The sequence below is a fragment of the Haplochromis burtoni genome, unplaced genomic scaffold, assembly GCF_018398535.1.
Source record: "Haplochromis burtoni strain Fernald_Lab_line unplaced genomic scaffold, NCSU_Asbu1 Contig_133, whole genome shotgun sequence".
Taxonomy (NCBI): domain Eukaryota; kingdom Metazoa; phylum Chordata; class Actinopteri; order Cichliformes; family Cichlidae; genus Haplochromis; species Haplochromis burtoni.
Window position 1 is genome coordinate 319,500 of NW_024582494.1, and position 18,264 is coordinate 337,763.

General features: G+C 41.1%; 2 protein-coding genes across 2 annotated transcripts; both read right to left on the minus strand.

Moving 5' to 3' along the window:
- Positions 1 to 6: 6 nt before the first annotated feature.
- Positions 7 to 4,486, minus strand: lrrc15 (leucine rich repeat containing 15). The gene is made up of 3 exons (XM_042224254.1): positions 3,567 to 4,486; positions 2,050 to 3,397; positions 7 to 1,463 (listed from the first exon to the last, which is right to left on the minus strand). The coding sequence occupies exons 2-3, from the start codon at positions 3,386 to 3,388 to the stop codon at positions 979 to 981; spliced, it is 1,824 nt and encodes a 607-aa protein (XP_042080188.1). The 5' UTR covers positions 3,389 to 3,397; positions 3,567 to 4,486; the 3' UTR covers positions 7 to 978.
- A 457-nt stretch (positions 4,487 to 4,943) lies between these two features.
- Positions 4,944 to 17,468, minus strand: LOC106633381. The gene is made up of 3 exons (XM_014336405.2): positions 17,110 to 17,468; positions 14,718 to 16,662; positions 4,944 to 7,315 (listed from the first exon to the last, which is right to left on the minus strand). The coding sequence occupies exons 1-3, from the start codon at positions 17,126 to 17,128 to the stop codon at positions 5,608 to 5,610; spliced, it is 3,672 nt and encodes a 1,223-aa protein (XP_014191891.2). The 5' UTR covers positions 17,129 to 17,468; the 3' UTR covers positions 4,944 to 5,607.
- Positions 17,469 to 18,264: the final 796 nt, after the last annotated feature.

Consider the following 18,264-nt stretch of genomic DNA (forward strand, 5'->3'; position numbering starts at 1 on the left):
GTCACAGCACAGGAGCACCACAGGTGACCGTACTCTCGCCTTTTCTCTTCACCCTGTACACTCCTGATTTCACTCACAGCGGTGTGATCTGTAAAAAAATTATTCTTGGACAATTCTGCAGCTGTGGGATTTGTCAGAGGTGGGAAGGAGTCAGTACAGGGATCACATGGATCACTTTATTGAGTAGTGAGGTTACAATTCAATTCAATTCAATTTTATTTATATAGCGCCAAATCACAACAAAAGTCGCCTCAAGGCGCTTCATCGCTTGTAGCAATGGTGGCAGAGTGTGAGAAGACCAAGCCCAATTTCAACATGTTGGGAGAATTTGCTTTTGTGTGGCAGTGAACTACACTGAACAAAAATATAAACGCAACACTTTTGCTCCCATTTTTTAAAGATCTGAAACATTTTCTACATGCACAAAGACCCATGACTCTCAAATATTGTTCACAAATCTGTCCAAATCTGTGTTAGTGAGCACTTCTCTCACCTGTTCCAGTGTCTCTAATTTGCAGAACTGGTCCTATTCTTAGCACCTCTTGTTTTTTGTTTTTGGTGAATGTGAGTGAGGTCTTATGGATCTCTGCCACCCCCTTGCTGTAAGAATGTGTTAAAGGAAATCTCAGTAATGACTAGTTTCAGAAACGTCTTTTTTAAATTATGCACATTTTATTATATTTGACATACAAAAACAAAAAACTAATATCTTTTACATATATTTTTAAGCAAAACAGAGAAAACATCCAGAAACATTACATTTGAGCAAGGGATACAAAACCTAATGCATGTGTATGCATCATTCTTACTTCTTATTCTTTCTTCATCTTATCGCTCCACTGCTCCCAAATCATTTAAGATGAATTATTACAGCTTTAAGGATGTTGTGATAAGTTGTATGATTGCTTCTGGCCTATTTGCCATCCTGGTGATCTTTCTGATGATTAAACTCTGATCTCTAGCAGCACCTCAGAAAATTCAAAGTCCTCGGGTCTCTGCCTCTCGCAGAGGCCGTAGGATGACTTCCCTCTTGTAGGAGAAGCGGGTGAGTTTCACTTTGTGGTACAACCTCTCACTGCGCTGGAGTAGGTGATAAAGTGAAATGGTGAACTTAGCCAGAGCCAATGTGCAGATAATCTCTACCACCAGAATAACAATGTAAACCTTCAGATGAGTTTTGCACTGCTGAACTTTTGTGCTGTCTTGAGGAGCAAAGTAAGCTTGCTGCTGCTCTGAGGTTGTCACGTTCAGACAGGAGAAGATCACTGGAGTGGGTGAAGGAGATGTAGTTGTTGTAGTAGTTGTGGTTGTACTTGTTGTTGGGGTGGTTGTGGGTGTAGATGTTGTTGTGGGTGCAGTCGTGGTCAGAGTAGTGGTGGTTGCAATTGTAGTTGGGGTGGTTGTGGTTGCAGTTGTGGTTGGGATGGTTGTAGTTGTTGTGGTAGTCGTGGGTGCAGTTGTTACTGGGGTGGTTGTGGGTGTAGTTGTCGTAGTCAGGGATGTAGTGGTGGTTGTGGGTGTAGTTGTGGTTGGGGTGGTCGTGGTTGTGGTTTGGGTGGTTGTGGTTGGGGTGGGTGGGTGTAGTTTGGTTGTGTGTTGTTTATGGTGGTTGAGGTGTGTTGTGGTGTGTTGATTGTGGGTTGTGTTGGTTGTAGTTGTGGTTGGGGTGGTCGTGGGTGTGTTGGTTGTGGTTGGTGGTTGGTGGTTGTGGTTTGGGTGTTGGTGGGTGTAGTTGTTGTGGTGTCGTGGGTGAGGTGGTGGGGTGTTCGTGGTGTGTTGGAGTTGTTGTGGTGTGGGTGGTTGTGGTTGTGGGTGTAGTTGTTGGGTGTGTGGTTGGTGTGTGGGTGTAGTGTGGGTGTAGTTGTGGGTGTGAGTGTTGTTGTGTGTAGTGTGGGTGTGTTCGTGGGTGTAGTTGTTGTGGTAGTCGTGGGTGTAGTTGTGGGTGTAGTTGTTGTGGAGTCGTGGGTGTAGTTGTGGGTGTAGTTGTTGTGGTAGTCGTGGGTGTAGTTGTGGGTGTAGTTGTTGTGGTAGTCGTGGGTGGAAGTGTTGGGCATATCAGCTGATCCTGTGTTAATGAGTGCATTTCCGTCCCTTTCAAATCTTCGGGACACTCACAGAGTGGAGGAGGCGTGAGCTTTGCAGTATTTCCAGTCACCCAGCTGTGGAAGGCTTTCAGGTTACAGTCGCAGAGCCACGGGTTGTTACTTAGGTCAAGCTTCCTGAGCTTTCCTAATGGCTCAAAAATATCTCCAGGAAGCGTCTGGAGGTTGTTGTGAGCAAGCTTGAGAGTGGCTAGTGATTGTAGCTTTTCAAACAGATCTTCATCCAGTGACTCTATCATGTTGTTCTGTAGATTCAGTTCTGTGAGCTTTTCTGGGCCTTCAAAGTATTCAGGGGACAAGGTGACGAATTTATTCTTTGACAGGTCCAGCTTCCTGATTTTCTGCAGAGGTCCAAAAACTCCTTTAGGGAGACTGGAGAGATTGTTTTCCTGGAGGCTTAATTCGGTCAATTTGGGCATTTCTCCAAACAGCACTGGTGGCAAACTTTTCAGCCTGTTGTTCTTCAGGGTCAGTGTTTTAAGCTGAGGGAACCCAACAAAATACCCCTCAGGAAAAGTAGTTAGAAGATTATTGTCCAGGAACAGTTTAGTCAGTTTGTTTTTATGAGGGAACAGATTGGGAGGCAATTCTTCTATCTGGTTTCCATGCAAGCTGATTTCCTTTAAGTTTGGTAAATTCTGAAACAAGTCTTCAGGAATGGTGGTCAGCTGATTCTCATAAAGTCGGAATGCCTCCAGCTTGTTTAGGTTGGAGAACCAGTGAGTTGACACAGCAGAGAGATTGTTTTTACCCAAATGGAGCATTAAAAGGTTGTCAAGACCGTCAAATGTCTCATCTTCAATCAACTTAATCTCATTCAAATTCAACAGGAGGTGTCTTAGTTTTTTAAGGCCTTCAAACAAACCTTTATCAAGTCTTTGAAGCTTGTTAGATTTGAGTACGAGTTCCTGCATGTTGCTGAGGTCGTTAAAGACTCCTACTGGGAGTGACGTTAATTTGCTGCCGGAGACCTCAATATTTTTCAGGTTTTTCAGTCCCTCGAACGCTCCCAGCTCGATGGATGATATGTTACTGTTTATGAACTCCACCTTTTCAAGCTGTGGGTTTTCAGCAAAGGCTCCTTTTGGTATTGTTGTAATGTGGCTAACCAAAAAAAAGACTTCTGTCACTTTGGGTCTGAGAGAGCGTGGGATTTCTGTAGCTGAGCTAAAAACTGCCTGGTTCTCTTTGGGGCAGTCAGTTGCCTTTTCACATGGTTGGGTTTCAGCCAGTGAAAAGTCAGGCATGAAAAGTAGAAAGAAAACGATGATCTCGCCTCTGGACATTTTTATTCACTAGAAAAAGAAAAAAATATTTTTACCCTCATGCAAAATTTTCAAGAATTACATTTTGGTTTGTAATTTAGCATGATTTGTTTTTAATGCATCAAATTCAGACCTGCAATTTCTCTGGAAAATCTTTTTTTTTAAAACCTAGTCAAATATCAAAGAAAATGGTACCTACCAGGTTATTTCTTTTGGAGGATGAAGCTCCAGCAAAAACAAGACACATGCGAGTTAGGTAATTATTACTGAGGCTCCAACAGGCTGTAAGTCTGTTGCATCTGAGGCGTGGCGCAGCACACTTCTGCAGCCTGAGATAAGAGCAAGGCATCAGTTTTTTAGTTACTGCACACGTCTACAGAGTGCATTCAAGATTGTGGAGTTTTTCTTTAACGTCATACATAGCTGTGTGATTAATGTTTAACACATGCTTAACACAATATTTCAGGCCAGTTAAAACGCACATGTGTTTGTTATTTTGGTTTTTTACTTCCTCACTGGAACAGCACGAAAAAATGCACAACATCATTTTTGATGAATTTGTTGCTTCCAGTTTGTAATCATAGGCAAGCTTCAGGTGGAACTTTTGGATTCCAGCTAAAGTATTTCAGACTTTATCGTGACTGTTTTCCATTAGATGGCAGTGTAATGGAAGGTACTGTGGATGTAGAATGGATTTTACCAAGAGGATAGTAGATGTAACTGGGTGTTTAACCCAGGGTATTGTGTTTTGGACTTCTTAGTTTAATTTGTTTTCCATCTCTTACATTACCTGGTTTGTTTTTATCGTCTGAGTCTCCCTCTGTTCTTTGCTGTGTCTTCCCTCATAGCAGCGTGTCTCCCTGACACATGTTGTCCTTATATACCTGTACTCTGATTTCCAGTTCTTGCCCTGGAGAAGTTTTTGCTCTTTTGTTATTTCTGTGGATAGTCAGCATTAAAGTTAGATTTTAAGTTTACTTATTGTTTTCTAAGTCCTCTGTTTGGGTCCACATCCTGCCTCCCACACAGCCGGACCTTGACAATGGTACTCATGCTGACACTCTGTACTTGGCTATTATGTATGGATTTATGTGATTGAAGCGTGAGGCTTGCCTTGTTTCTTTTAATTTTACCTTAATAAAATAAATGAATTAAAAAAAATTAGTGGGCAGCATGGTGGCACGGTGGTTAGCACTGTTGCCGCACAGCAAGAAGGTCCTGAGTTCAATTCCACCATCAGGCCGGGGTCTTTCTGTGTGGAGTTTGCATGTTCTCCCCATGTTTGCGTGGGTTCCCTCCGGGTACTCCGGCTTCCTCCCACAGTCCAAAGACATGCAACTTGTGGGGCTAGGTTAATTGGGTAATCCCAATTGCCACTAGGTGTGAATGTGAGAGTGAATGTGAGTGTGAATGGTTGTCTGTCTCTGTGTGTTCGCCCTGCAACAGACTGGCGACCTGTCTAGGGTGTACCCCGCCTTTTGCCCTATGACAGCTGGGATAGGCTCCAGCGCCCCCCGCAACCCTGAAAAAGGATAAGCGGAAGCGAATGGATGGAAAAAAAATTAGTACTCCTGGGTTGTTGTTTTTGTTACGTTTTATTAAATGTACAACCTACTATGTCAGTGTCATGCTGAAAACTTTCACATGTTTAAAATCATTTTCACAAGAATTCAAATATGAAACAATGTATATATTTATATAAATAATGTCAGACTTGTCAAACCTAGTATGAATGGTGAAGCTCAGTAAATAAGAGACAATAAGAGAGCGTGCACATGCTCCCACTAGAAGTGTTGCATTTATTCAGGCTATTGAAGCGTGATGTATAGTATAGTAAACTCCATATTACATCTTTTGTATGTATATTGTAACGCTTTTGCAAAGAAGTTCAACTATTTGCTAAATGTTGGGTTGTTAGCACAAAATCAGCCGTCAAGCTGCAACAATTGTTAATGAAAAACAGTCGTTGGGCGGTTAACTCAACAGGCGAAGCATGTTTCAGTTTACATTCACAAATATGTCCAGGTTGGCCAAAAGTTGTTAAGGCATTTGTTGTTACAGTTAGTATTTAAGATGGCATCTCTTTCCTCAAAGATGCACAGTCAGGAAGACACACTGAGGGGTAAATCTGATGAATAAAACTGAAAGGTAATGAACTCTCTGGTGCCTTTCAGGCTCAATTACCAACTCTCCAAAGTCGCCCTCTAAAAGTTCTTCATGTGCTTTGTTTGAATTGCAGTCTACAGCACAGAGTTCGTACTCCTGCGGCCTATATTCCCCGTGCCACTCTTATTTCTCCTCCAGCAAATACAGCTGATAATTACAGTGCTGATGATGACAGTGCACACTACTGCGATGACAATTAGGGTGATTGAAATATCACGAGAAATGCTTCCAGTATTCCCTTGTCCACTCCTGGTTACCTTTTCATACTCTGAGGTGGGGGTCGTCTTGACAGCGGGTGAGGGAGTGCTTCTTTTGGCTGGAGGTGTATGTGGCCTCCTCCTCTTCTCTGTTGAGGTCAGCACGGGCTCCTGAGTAGAGCTGAGAGATACCAGGTTCTCATCTGCCAGCAAAGCAATCATCTCGCCATTCAGACTGGAAGGAGCGTCACAGACCACAAGGCTTTGGTTGGTCTTTGATGGGTGCTGCTTCAACCAGTCCCTAAGTGGCAGAATATCCTTGTCACACCTCCAGGGATTTTGCTGGAGGAGTACTTCCTCTGATGCAGTAAGGGCGTCTAAACTCTCCTGTGGTAGGTTAGGGAGGGAATTGTTTCGCAGGTCTATCTGTCCCAGGTGGGTCAGACCCTGGAGGAAACCACGTGGGAGGGATTTGATGAAGTTGTTTTCCAGAGAAATGTTGACCAGTCTTGGTAGCACCTGGAAAGTCCCAGCTTGCAGGGTCGTGATCAGATTGGTGTGCAGGGATACCTCTCCCAGCTGTTCCAATCCTCTAAATGCACTGGTGGATACATAACTAATCCGGTTACGACTGAGGACCAGGAGGCGTAACTGAGTCAGGTTCCTGAACGTGTCATCTTCCACACGACTCAGCTTGTTGTCATACAGCCACAGCTCCTTAAGGGCCGTGGGCCCAAACACCCTTGGCCCCAGAGTCTCCAGCTGGTTTTCATACAGGGAGATCTGGGAAAGATTTGGCACGTTTAGGAAGATCCCTTCTGGGAGAGATGTGATCTTGTTGTTGGAGAGAAACAGCTTCTGGAGTTTTGGAGTCTTGGAGAACAGGTCACGGTGGAGGTGAGTGATTTGGTTGTCTTGTAGTGACAGCTCTCCCAGGTTTACAAGGTCATCCAAAGTACCAACTTGAAGCTCCTGTAGCATGTTTCTATTAAGGCGTAAAGTTATGATCTGAGAAAGACCCTTAAAGGTTTCTCTAGATAGCTGGCTGACTTTGTTACCAGAAAGGGAAAGGTAGCTCAACTGTTTCAGTGGATGAAAAGTTTCCACAGGTACTGCAGTGAAAAGATTCCTACTAAGGTCAAGTCTTCTAAGCTCGGTCAACAGGGAAAACCACTGAGGCCGAAGTACTAAGAGGTTGTTGATGCTTAGTGTCAGAGCCTCAAGTTTCTGCAGATTTTTCAACAAGGCTTCTGGCAGATCCTGCAGTTGGGTACCAGTTAATGTTAAGGACCCAATATGTGGTGTTGAATTAAACGTGCCAGGGCGCACTTCCCTCAAAAGAGATTCTTTAATTAGCAACAAATCCAACGAATTCGTCATGTGTTCTGGCTCCAGAGAGTTAAAACTGCATTTTGAAAAATAGAGTTTGGTGGCAGATGACGGCAGCGGCATGGGGAAGTTTGACAGGCCAACGCATTGGACTGTGCTTCCTCTACATTGGCATCCATCCGGACACGCCCAGACAACACTGAGGGCCATGAGAAGTAGGAGTACAGGAAGTATCGCTTGCAGCTCCATTATTGCCCTAAAATAGAAGAAACATATATGTTGATTGGTTACATGCCAAAGTCACTAAACAAATCAGTGTGAGCCATGTTTGTTGCCATATTTAAGAAAAAGAAGTCTGGATACATTAAGATTGTGTACAACCTGTGGGGATTTTGCTTTATGTGGAAGGCCAGCAAGCGCTCATTAAAAGGAGTTGTTATTTTTGCTTACGAAAGTAACTGAACTGCTCCACTTTGGATATTCATGAGGGAAAATGGACATTGTTGCATTTCTGGTGTGTTAACGCCACTGGACCTACTCTGAAATTTGATTTATTATTGCAAAACCTTTTTGCTTACAGGGCAGTAAAGAAAAGGATTTATTTATCTCCTCTCCATGTCAGATTGGGATTCTCTGCTCCCAGAACCATCACAATGATAGGAAAGTTCTACTGAATGCAGCTCTAATTAGTAACAGTGTCTTCATGTTGTAGCCTCTGAGTTTGTGTTTCGTCCAAGAAGCCGACATTTGCATAAATTAATCCAATGTTGCCCGTAGCTAGGAGCACTGCCCACCAACAGAACTGACTGCTAAATGCTTGGCAGGCCTCTGGCAGCAAAACCGTGTATGCAGCATTTGTGTTAAGCAGTAATTTTGAACCACTCATGCCTGAATAATTTGTTTTGCAAAATTTTTTGAAAGTGAACACTGAATATTTGTTAGCAAATGAAATTCAGTGTTTTGTCTGCTTCTCAACATGCCAGACTGCCTGCACAAGTTTGGAAGCTGAGCCGTTCTCACTGTTTGTAGAGGCACAGACGGCTCCTGGAACAAAACCTTGCCAGCATCATGACCTGCTTCTCCACACAAATTCACCAAATTCACAGTCCTGCAACTGAGGGCTGGCAAGCCTGAGTTGCTTCTCAGTAGATGAGATGTATTAGTTTGCAACAAGAGTGTCTCTCAGGAAGGAACTTTGTAAAGACAAAATAAAATATCCTTCAAACGAACTCAAAGGCGTCAGATTTCTTAACTTCCTTCTTTTCTTTTTTTTTCATCAAAAGCAGGAGGTCATAAAATCCATGCTGGTCCGTCCCAGCTGCTCACATTTTAACACATTTTTTCTGTTTTCATTAAAAGGTTGGAGAGGTGGTACTAGATTCCTGCTGTGAGGGTGAAGTCATTGTTTCCACTGCTATTACAATTTTATAACGTTTACATGATTTCTAGCCATACTAACATAATACCTCATTTAATTCCTCATAATTCTTATTTCTTTTAACTTTCCTATAAGAGACACCGAACAGTTTCATGATTATTTCCTTTTTCTTTCCTGCTGTGAATGTGGCCGGTCAGAGTACAGACTTTAGTCATAGACAGGTTTCTAATTACCGAACTACTGAAAAATAAAATTTAGGTATCCGTGGAATACCCTTCCTTTTGTTATATGGGATCATTTTCGCCGTATTAAAAAGCGGAGGAGCCAGCAGGAGGGAGAAGAAAAGCTAAATTAACACCTAAACTATGTGTCATCTCTCAATGGTCAATGGTAACTTTATTGTCCCTGATGGGAAATTGATTCGCAGTATGTCAAAACAAACAACAACCATACAACCAACACATCACGTACACTCATTAAAAAAATACTATAATATAATATAAGCCTGATAAAACAACCTAGATATTCCATCGAAAAAAGTGCAATGGCAACAACACTTACAATTTAGTGTTGTTAATTAAGATAATAGCACTAGGTACAAACGACAATTTGTGTCGCTTTGTCTGTTGTTGCTCTCTGGCAGACTTTATCCTCTCAGTCCAACCCAAACCCACTGTCATTTCGTCACTGGGACAGCCTGAAATGATCTGTATTGTAATATAATGGTTAAACCATTTCCAGTTCACCAGTAATTCCTTAGATGTTTTTCTCCCTTCGATAATTAAAGGCTCAGAACATTATGTTCTGTGAAACGAGCGTAGGAGCAGAGCTGCAGAAGGCCATTCATGTTTTATTCAGCATGTTTTGATGAACACCGTAGCTGACATGACATAAAAAAATACACTTTGTCATGTAATTCAAAACGTAACTCTTATAATAATGACATATTAAAAAGCTATTTGTTTTACACATGAAAACACATGACTATACAACGTATTATAAATTTAATATTTAAAAAATAACAAGAAGAAAAACTAACATTATATCTTATTCCACATTACTGTCACCGACTTCTTTATCTTGTTTGTTTCCTGTTACATTTACCTCAGAAATATACTGGACACATCTTAAGTCTTAAGTAAATAAAAGTTTTAAAAAAAGAAAAAGTCAAATAAAGGAACAAAGTAGGCCAGCGTGCTGTTTTGCTGAGCTTACCTCTCGTGCTGCGATCCCTGAACAGAGACAGTGAGTCGGTGTGGAGTTCTTTTATGTGCGTCCTCCCTTCCTCCTCAGTTTTACTAATCCTCTGAAAGTTTCCAGCACTGCCTGAACTTTCACACCATCACATTTTCCTGCTCTTCGTCATCAGTCAAATTTTATAAGTCAGCTTTTTTTCTCTCTGTCTCACACAAGAAATGTGTAGATCCTGTTTCTGAGCTTCCTGGCCGTCCCCCGGCCCCCTCGGTGTCTCACACACACTCACCCTTTTTTTTCTAAATGTGGTGGAGGGGGATCAGACCAGCAGAAGCCCCACCCTCTGGTACCAGCCTGGGACTGAACTGATTTTGTGTTTATGTGGGTATTTGGTCTCTGTTTCATCTTAGCAAAGACACTTTTTTTAATGCCTCAAGCTTCTTTATTTAATGGACAAGGAAAGATGTATAAGATAAGATAAGATAGAACTTTATTAATCCCTCGGGTGGGTTCCTCTGGGAAATTCGATTTCCAAAAAAGCACAGCACCGACAGAAGTTACAGGTATATGTGTGCTAGAGGTTACAGGAAGGGTGACAAGTGACTCTGGACAGAACAATGGAGATTGTTTTGTGTTTTTAGTTTGTGGCAATGTTGTTTGTGTGTCTGCTTGGGTGTGCAAAGTATGGTCTGCACATATCTTTGGAGTAACATTCATGGTATGCTTGTAAATGGATGGGTTTGGTTTCCCAAATCCACTTTTAGGGACAGACTGTAACACAATCCACCCACAAACACACTGAATGAGCGTTCACTCTCTCTGCTGTAACAAAAATGATACATTTTCTATTCATTTTCTTATTATTTTCATATCATAATGAAAGCCTTGTGCGGGTAAGTTCAGGAACAACTTTTAGCATTTAGTACATCTGGATAGAATTAAGCAACGAAGCTTTCCTTGCCTTCACAGCTTTTGCTCGTGTTGTGTGCATATTTCTCATGTGAGCCAAACGCGCTATTACAGAGTGGAACGGTTTCTTTGATATCACAAACAGTAAAGGGAATTATTATGTGATTAAGCTTTAGTGCTAAATTTGTCTTGTTTTCTGGTTTTTAGGTGAAAAAGATGGCGCTGATCTGCCAGTGATATGCAGCTTTTAGCTTTTAAACTCTATCACACAGGAAACTACTGGAAACAGATAATGAGGGTGGAGCTCATCTGAAGGCAGATGTTGCTGCAGTGCACAAAACTGTCCTAAACACTTGGTGTTTGTATATTGCAATATTGAAACATAAATAATTGTGTTTTATAACTGATTTGATTTACATGCCTCCGACATGAGAGCTATTGTATGTTTTTAGTTTTGCATATTTTACTATAAAGCAAATCTGTCCCACATTCTGTGTACAATAGCTTCTAAATTAGTATCCCAAAAGACTGCATGACAAGATAGCATTTTCTGTTCTTCTGTTCAAGGTGCTTTCTATTGTAAGGTAAAGACCCTGCAATAATAGAAAAATCCCATCAAATAGATGCAACTCTGTGAGAAAGTACTTGCAAAGAAAAACAGGAAGATTGACAGGAAGAAACCTCTGGGACAGACAGGCTTAAACCCAAAGTTTAATAATCAATAACTAATGATTAAATGCAAAATGGTCTGAGTTTATTATCCTGTTAATTCTACAGTTTTCAGTAAAAGAGTTAAGGATAAAAAGAATTTCCTGCTGGAAACGCATGGCATATGTTTATTATTGACATTTGATTAGTACTAGTAGTAGTATTAGGTGCTCTTCACAGGTATGGGCGTGGCTGCCTAGTAGCCAGTGGCATGTCTGATTCCACTTACACTCACCTCGTTTCTCCTCTCTATTCCTCACTGGATTGTTGAACTAAAATTGTCATGTTGTAGTGAGACTGAACTCTCCTGATAGGTGAAGCATGTTTTCTTGTTCCTGAGTAAGATTACCCACTCACCGTGTTTTTGCACCTGCCTGTCTTACCTGTGGACAAAGCTGCCTGATCCACTCGCATCCACAAAGAAACACTTATCTGGATTCAAGCCTGTGAAAGCTGGGGACACGTACCTGCACACCAGTTTGTGGAGAAACAGTAAATTCCTCCCCCCACGAGAGCCTGTGAGAACAAACAGGAAAACCAGCGCGCTCAGCTTCAATCCAGACAAACCAGCTTAATGGTGCTGAACCATAGAAATGTCAACTTATGAGTGAGGACCGGTATACAGTATTTAATGTTACGGAGCAGTTAGAAAAGCTTCAGCACTTGCCTTTCCTCAGCATTCAATTCAATTCAAGTTATTTATACAGCCTCAAATCGCCTCAAGGTGCTTTATTTTGTAAGGTAATCCTACAATAATACATACAGAGAAAAACCCAACAATCATACGACTGCCTATGAGCAAGCACTGTGGTGACAGTGGGAAGGAAAAACTCCCTTTTAACAGGAAGAAACCTCCGGCAGGGATGGAGCCATCTGCTGTGACTGGTTGGGGTGAGAGCATTTAAAGAAATGCTTTAAATGCATTATTACAAACTTACACATGTAACTGTGAGTGCTGAAGTTCTCAGTCATAAGACTGTAAGAACTTACCTGAGACTGCATCAATAAAATCAACTGACCAGAACATGCAATCTGTGACAACTGAAAACACTTAGCTGTGAGTTACAGAGCCATGTGAAGATACCAAGCTTTGAAATCCTTTCACAGATTTACAGACTGATCAAATGTTCACCTTATTATTTCAGTGAACTTCAGTGAACACATAATATATAAAAAAGAAGCCGGATTGAGCAGGGTTACAGTTATAGCTGCTCTTCTTTGTGATGTAACGAGTGCATGTTCTCTAGGGAGGATTTAGAAAGGAATATTAGGATATGTACATTCAGTATGACTCAACTTACAGCTTGTTTTTTTTTTTTTAATGAACAGCTTATTATTAGGCTTAATCAAGAGCATTAAAATTCCACCCTGCAGCCAAGACTCTGGGAATTCCACATTTGCTCATGTTTTGGGAAATCCCTCCCAGCTGGCATTACGGTCAAAGTTAGAAGGTTAACATAGACAAATGAAAGATTCCTCCCAGAGCTATGACTCAACAGGTTTTTGTTTCTCTTCCTAAAGTCTTGTTTTCCACATTGGTCCAATATTTCTTGTGCCCCTGCAGTTTTCCTCTCCCCATGCTGACCCTGTGTATGTGCCCACTGTTGTGTGAGCTCAGCCTGCTGGAAAGTCCTAATCACCTGTTGTCATAGCAATGAACTTGGGCACTGCTCACCAATTCATCCTCTTTTGTTTGCTGCTTGGTTTAGCGTCCAATCACCTCTCGTGGAATTTGTGGCATCTGCCGTCATTTTTAGGCTTTAAAAGACTTGAAAAATGATTGTGACTCAGGCAAATATGGCCCCTTGTTTAGTCTCTACAGAACAATGTGTAATGTCCAACTGTGAGGACAAGCTGCTCACAAATGAAACTTTAAATGTACGAACTTCACCTTTAGTTATTTCCTTTCTCATGAAAAACATTTGTGTCAAAACTTCGGTAGAATTAAAGAGCGGCTATGTAATGAAACATGTTGCACAGTTATTAAAAAGGTAACTGGCCTGGATGTACGTTCACATTTTTGAGGTTATGACAGAGGCTTGTGAAATTACAGGGGCGTCATTTCATAAATGGATTCGTCATCTCAAAAGCTAAACATACTGACCTCGTGACATCATGGATAGATGTGTTTCCTGTTTTGAACGTTGTTACAAAGATTAGGGCATAATCTTCCTGTAAAGATGTGTAATTCCTTCTGGGAAAGCACATTTCTGTAACATTCCTGAAAAGGAAGTCAAATCCAGATAACTAATAATGGTTGTTTACAGCAGCTGTTCGAATAACAGGTGCTGTGGGATTAAACAAGATACTCCAAAATCTTGACCACGATCTGCTCAATCGGTCAAATATTTAGCAGTTTGATCACAGAAGTGGACAGGTTTAAGATAAAAAAAAAACCCCACTTTAATCATTAATTTTCATGGCATAAAATACAAAAAATGACAGCATCACAGCTAACCCTAACCCAGCTTTTAAAAAAGGCCATTACATGAATGCCTTACAAAGATGTCATAGAGTTACATGTCATAGAAATACACAACAGGCACTGGGTATATAAAGTGTAGCTCACAACAAATTCACAATAATAGAGATGTTGATCAAACAGATGACACACACAGCTTTAACATTTTGAAATAAACATCTGTAAATAACACAAATATAAAAGTAGACACTGTCCAGTCGTGCGCTTTCGTCTTGCAGTTTCAAGTATCCACCGCTGGAGGGAAACAAATCACCTGCAGCTTTAACACTGACGTGTGTTATCTATAAGCTGCTGAAGCACTGCAGTCTTGGCATAGTAGATAAAACGTACATTTATAAATACAGCAGGCATCAGTGTGTATGACTCGAGACATGGTGAAAGCAAAAGACCAGTGGAAGAAACCAGGTTTTCACTTTATATGCTTGAAAAACAAACAGTGGTCAACAACAGGTGGATTCTTCAGTGGCTCTCTATGGCTTTAACAGAAACTGTATGACTATAGAATAAACAATGATATATGTATATAAGGCATTATACAATCCTCTCATTTTATCATTATTATCATAATTACACCACAATATTTTTTAAAGAGTTTGAATATGTGCAATCATAGCATGAATCTTTTTACCAGTGTTGGGCACTTTTAATTTGAATAATTTGGACATGAACAGGCAGGACTTTAGCAGTCTGCATAGCTACCCAGTTTCAAAATAGGCCTAAAATCTTCCCATTTGATTGATGAGCATTCAAATATTTGCTCTGTATGCTGACTATTGACAGATATTAGTTTAGCTGTGATATAAAATTACACACAATACCATCTGAATGTACTTTTTTCTGAAAAACCCCACAGGGTTCAATTCCATCATATTTCAAAGTCTGATTTTCCTGAGGAAATGTGTTCAGAGAAAACAAACACAGTAATTGTCAGCCGCTAGAAGAGGATCGTTTATCTAGTTGTGCACCAGCCCGATAAGCCAGCGCTACGCCTCATGACGAGCACACTCAGCCTTTAGCTTATACGTGGCCTTGTGGAGGCGATACATGCCATACATGGTAGCAAGAATAAGCGACAACCCTGTAGCTAGAAGAAGGATGTGAGAGAACATGAGGAACCCAGCCAAAGCCGTGTTTGAGGGCAGAAACCACACATACACCCAGCCTTTCTGATGGTTATGGTGGACAAACTCAGGCCCCGGTTCTATCACCAATATGCCATAAAAAGGAGGTGACATGTTCTGAGCAAATTTACCAATAAGTTCAGTGGAAAGTGATGCTGAGAGTGTTGTATCATCTGATGTGGTTGCTTTTACAGTCTGAGTGGTTATTTTGTCAGGGACTTTTTGGGTAGCTCCTTGAGTGGTTTGGATCGCCGCTTCCTTGGATCGAGTAGCCGTTGTGGGGGGTGTGGTTATGGAAGTTAAAGCTGATGTTTGTCCAGAGGTTGACAACATGTGGAGTGGTTGTGTTGGTGACCGGTTCAAATCTTGTAGAGGAAAACTCTTGGCTGTTGTAGCACTGCAAAAGCTGAACTCTTCATCATGCAGCGAGCCAACGGTACGCAGCAGCTGGTAGACTGGAGTGTGACACATCACGTCATCTCTGTCCCAAAGCACATGCTCATTGTGTCTCATCCATCTTGCAATGCCTCTGATAGCACAATTACAATCCCAGGGGTTTCCACTCAGAGTCAGATTCATCAAAGCTGGAAGAGACACGAAAATATCTCCTGGAAGACTGCTAAGGTTGTTATTGTTCAATAAAATTTCAAGAATCTCTCCAAGACCCTTAAAGATATCTTCTGGTAGGCCATACAACTCATTGTCATTGAGGTGAAGTTTCTTCAGGGTGGTTAGTTTGGAGAATAGCTGGGGATGAAGATAATGGAGGTTGTTGGATTTTAGCGAGAGCTTCTGAAGGTTTGGAAGACAGCAGAAAACATCTGGTGGAAGGTCCCTCAGATTGTCATTTAAATGGAAGTTCAGCATAAGCAGCCCAGACATGTTAGCGAACAAATTTCCAGGAACCGTGATGAGGTTGGTGGCATATAGATAGAACTCTGTCATGTCGGGCATGTGACCCATCAGCTCATCTGGTAGAGATAATAGTGGATTCTTGTAAATGGTGAGTTTGACCAACTTTGGCATGTGGTAGAAGCTCTTTTCTGGGATGGCCTGAAGTTGGTTGGAGGATAAGGTCAGGTTTTTCAGGTTCCCCAGAGGCCAGAAGACTTTAGGTGGAAGGCTGGCAATCTGGTTTTGATGGAGTTTTAGCTCCACGAGGTTGATGAGTTTGTCAAAGATGCCAGCTTCTAGAAATTCTAGTTCATTGTAATAGAGTATAAGCTGCTGAAGTTTAGTCAAGGAGTGAAAGATGGTAGGAGGAAGCTTCTTTATGAAGTTCCTTCCAAGATTCAGAAAGGTGAGGTTGGTCAGTCCTTCAAATAGGTCTGAATCAAGACTCCTGAGTTTGTTGCGGCTTAGGTCCAGATCCTGCAACCCGCCCAGTCCTTCAAACATGTCTGGATGAATGTTCTCAAACTGGTTCCCATCTAGATGCAGCTGCTCAAGAGCAGCAAGTGGGCTGAACACTCGAGGAGGAAGGGTCAACAGATCGTTAGATGACAGCTTGACAGACTTGAGCTGGGGAGCTACGAGGAAAGCCTGAGGATGGACGGTGTGTAGATGACTCTTTATGAGACTGAAACGCAGCAGGAGGTCCAGATTTGCTAAACTTCGCTCATTTAGGACATTCATGTTTGTAACACTGAGCTGCAGCAGGTATGTGTGGAGAGGCAGAGGCGGTATATCAGTGATGGTGGAGCCAGTACACATGGCAGCGCCTTGAGGGTTGCATCGGCAACTGCTGGGGCAAGAACTGCTGTGGGTAAAGTCTGGAATCATAAAGAGCAAGAGCATCATCCACGTGGTGCCTGGGAAGTAAAAATAAAGCCAATGAGAGTCCACATTTTTCTTTATTTCGATTTTAATAACTCATTTTAGTCATTTTATCTGTATAAAAGAAAACTTCACCTCCTGAAGCCTGAGCCATTATAGCGTTTTGAACATGGAGCATTTATTGAACCTTCTGATATTTCAATTAAATGTTTATTTTCATATATATTTTTGCAATTTATTGCTTAAAATAAATTGTGCACTTGGGTTTTTCAGGGAGAAAAAACTGATGACTGAAGTCTCAAAAGCTTTCATGTATCAAATATGTGGCATTAAAGGCTTAAACTGAGTTAATGATGTAGTAACACAGTAATAATAGCAATCATAATGAAAATATTTTTAAAAAATTAAATTATGTTATTTCATAGATACATTTCAGAAGCACTGAACGTGGGGCGGAAAACCAACATAAGCATTTGACTAACCTCTGAAGTAAAGATCCATCACGGATTGTTTGCTCCCGTGCTGCCTGCTGCTCCTCTCTCTACTGCTGTGTTTAGAAGATGCGCACTCTCTGTCTGTCACGCTATCCAGCCCCTGCTTCACCAAGACGTCTGCCCCAGAGACATTATCTCATCCTTCATGCTGCTCAGGCCTTGAGATTAATTCTAGAGTTCAGGCTAGCAAGAAAACGTCAGCATTATGACTTTTGCTTTATTTACCGGTGCGTTGGACTCACTTTTCTGGATACTTTAATGCTACAAATTAATGTAAAACTGATGTCATCTTAGTCTTCAGAGCATTTCATGCACTTTGTTCAGTTTGACTTTCCCAATGTGCAACATTTGGTTGGCTATTTGTACATTCATGTTTTCTATGATATTTTCCGTTTGAAACCTGCCATCACAAATGTTGACTGACACAGAGGGTGCTGTTTCATTTCCTGTGTATGCAGCTCATGGGCTGGACAGAAACAGATAACGGCCATATCTGCAGCAGGAAAGTTTGGCCGTTTTGTGCATGTACTGTATTGTTACTAAACTAATAAAAGCGAGTAAAGCATACTTGTGTTCACATTGGTAGATTAGTGGGTGAACTCTAATTGTCTTTTAATAATAATAATAATAATAATAACTTTGTTTGAAAGCACTTTATAAATAAAGTGCTGAACATCTCAAGTATACAAGCATTTTCAGGTTTGAGCTCATAGACTCTGTCCTTCTGTACAACATTTCTGTAAAGTGTGAGGTTAACAGTCAAAATCACAGAGAGGGAAAACTGTGCAATGAGAGACTTTACCTTGGGACAGATGTTTTGTTCTGGCAGTCAATCAATCAATACTTTATTTATATAGCACATTTAAAGACCGGAGGTACATCAAAGTGCTTCTCAGTAATAAAGTATGAAACAAAATTAATTGCATATGGGTACGATAGTAGAGTATAAATACATTCCTAGATAAAACAAAGCACTAATTAGCCCGGGAGTACTATGTTAAAACAAACATTTCACACTTAGTGTAAAAGTTCGGTAAAATCAACACAGAAATATCAACTGCAAAAACCCAGTAAAACAATAGGTTAAAATTACATACAAAATGTAATAAAAGTACAAAGTGTACAGCCGACAAATCACTAACT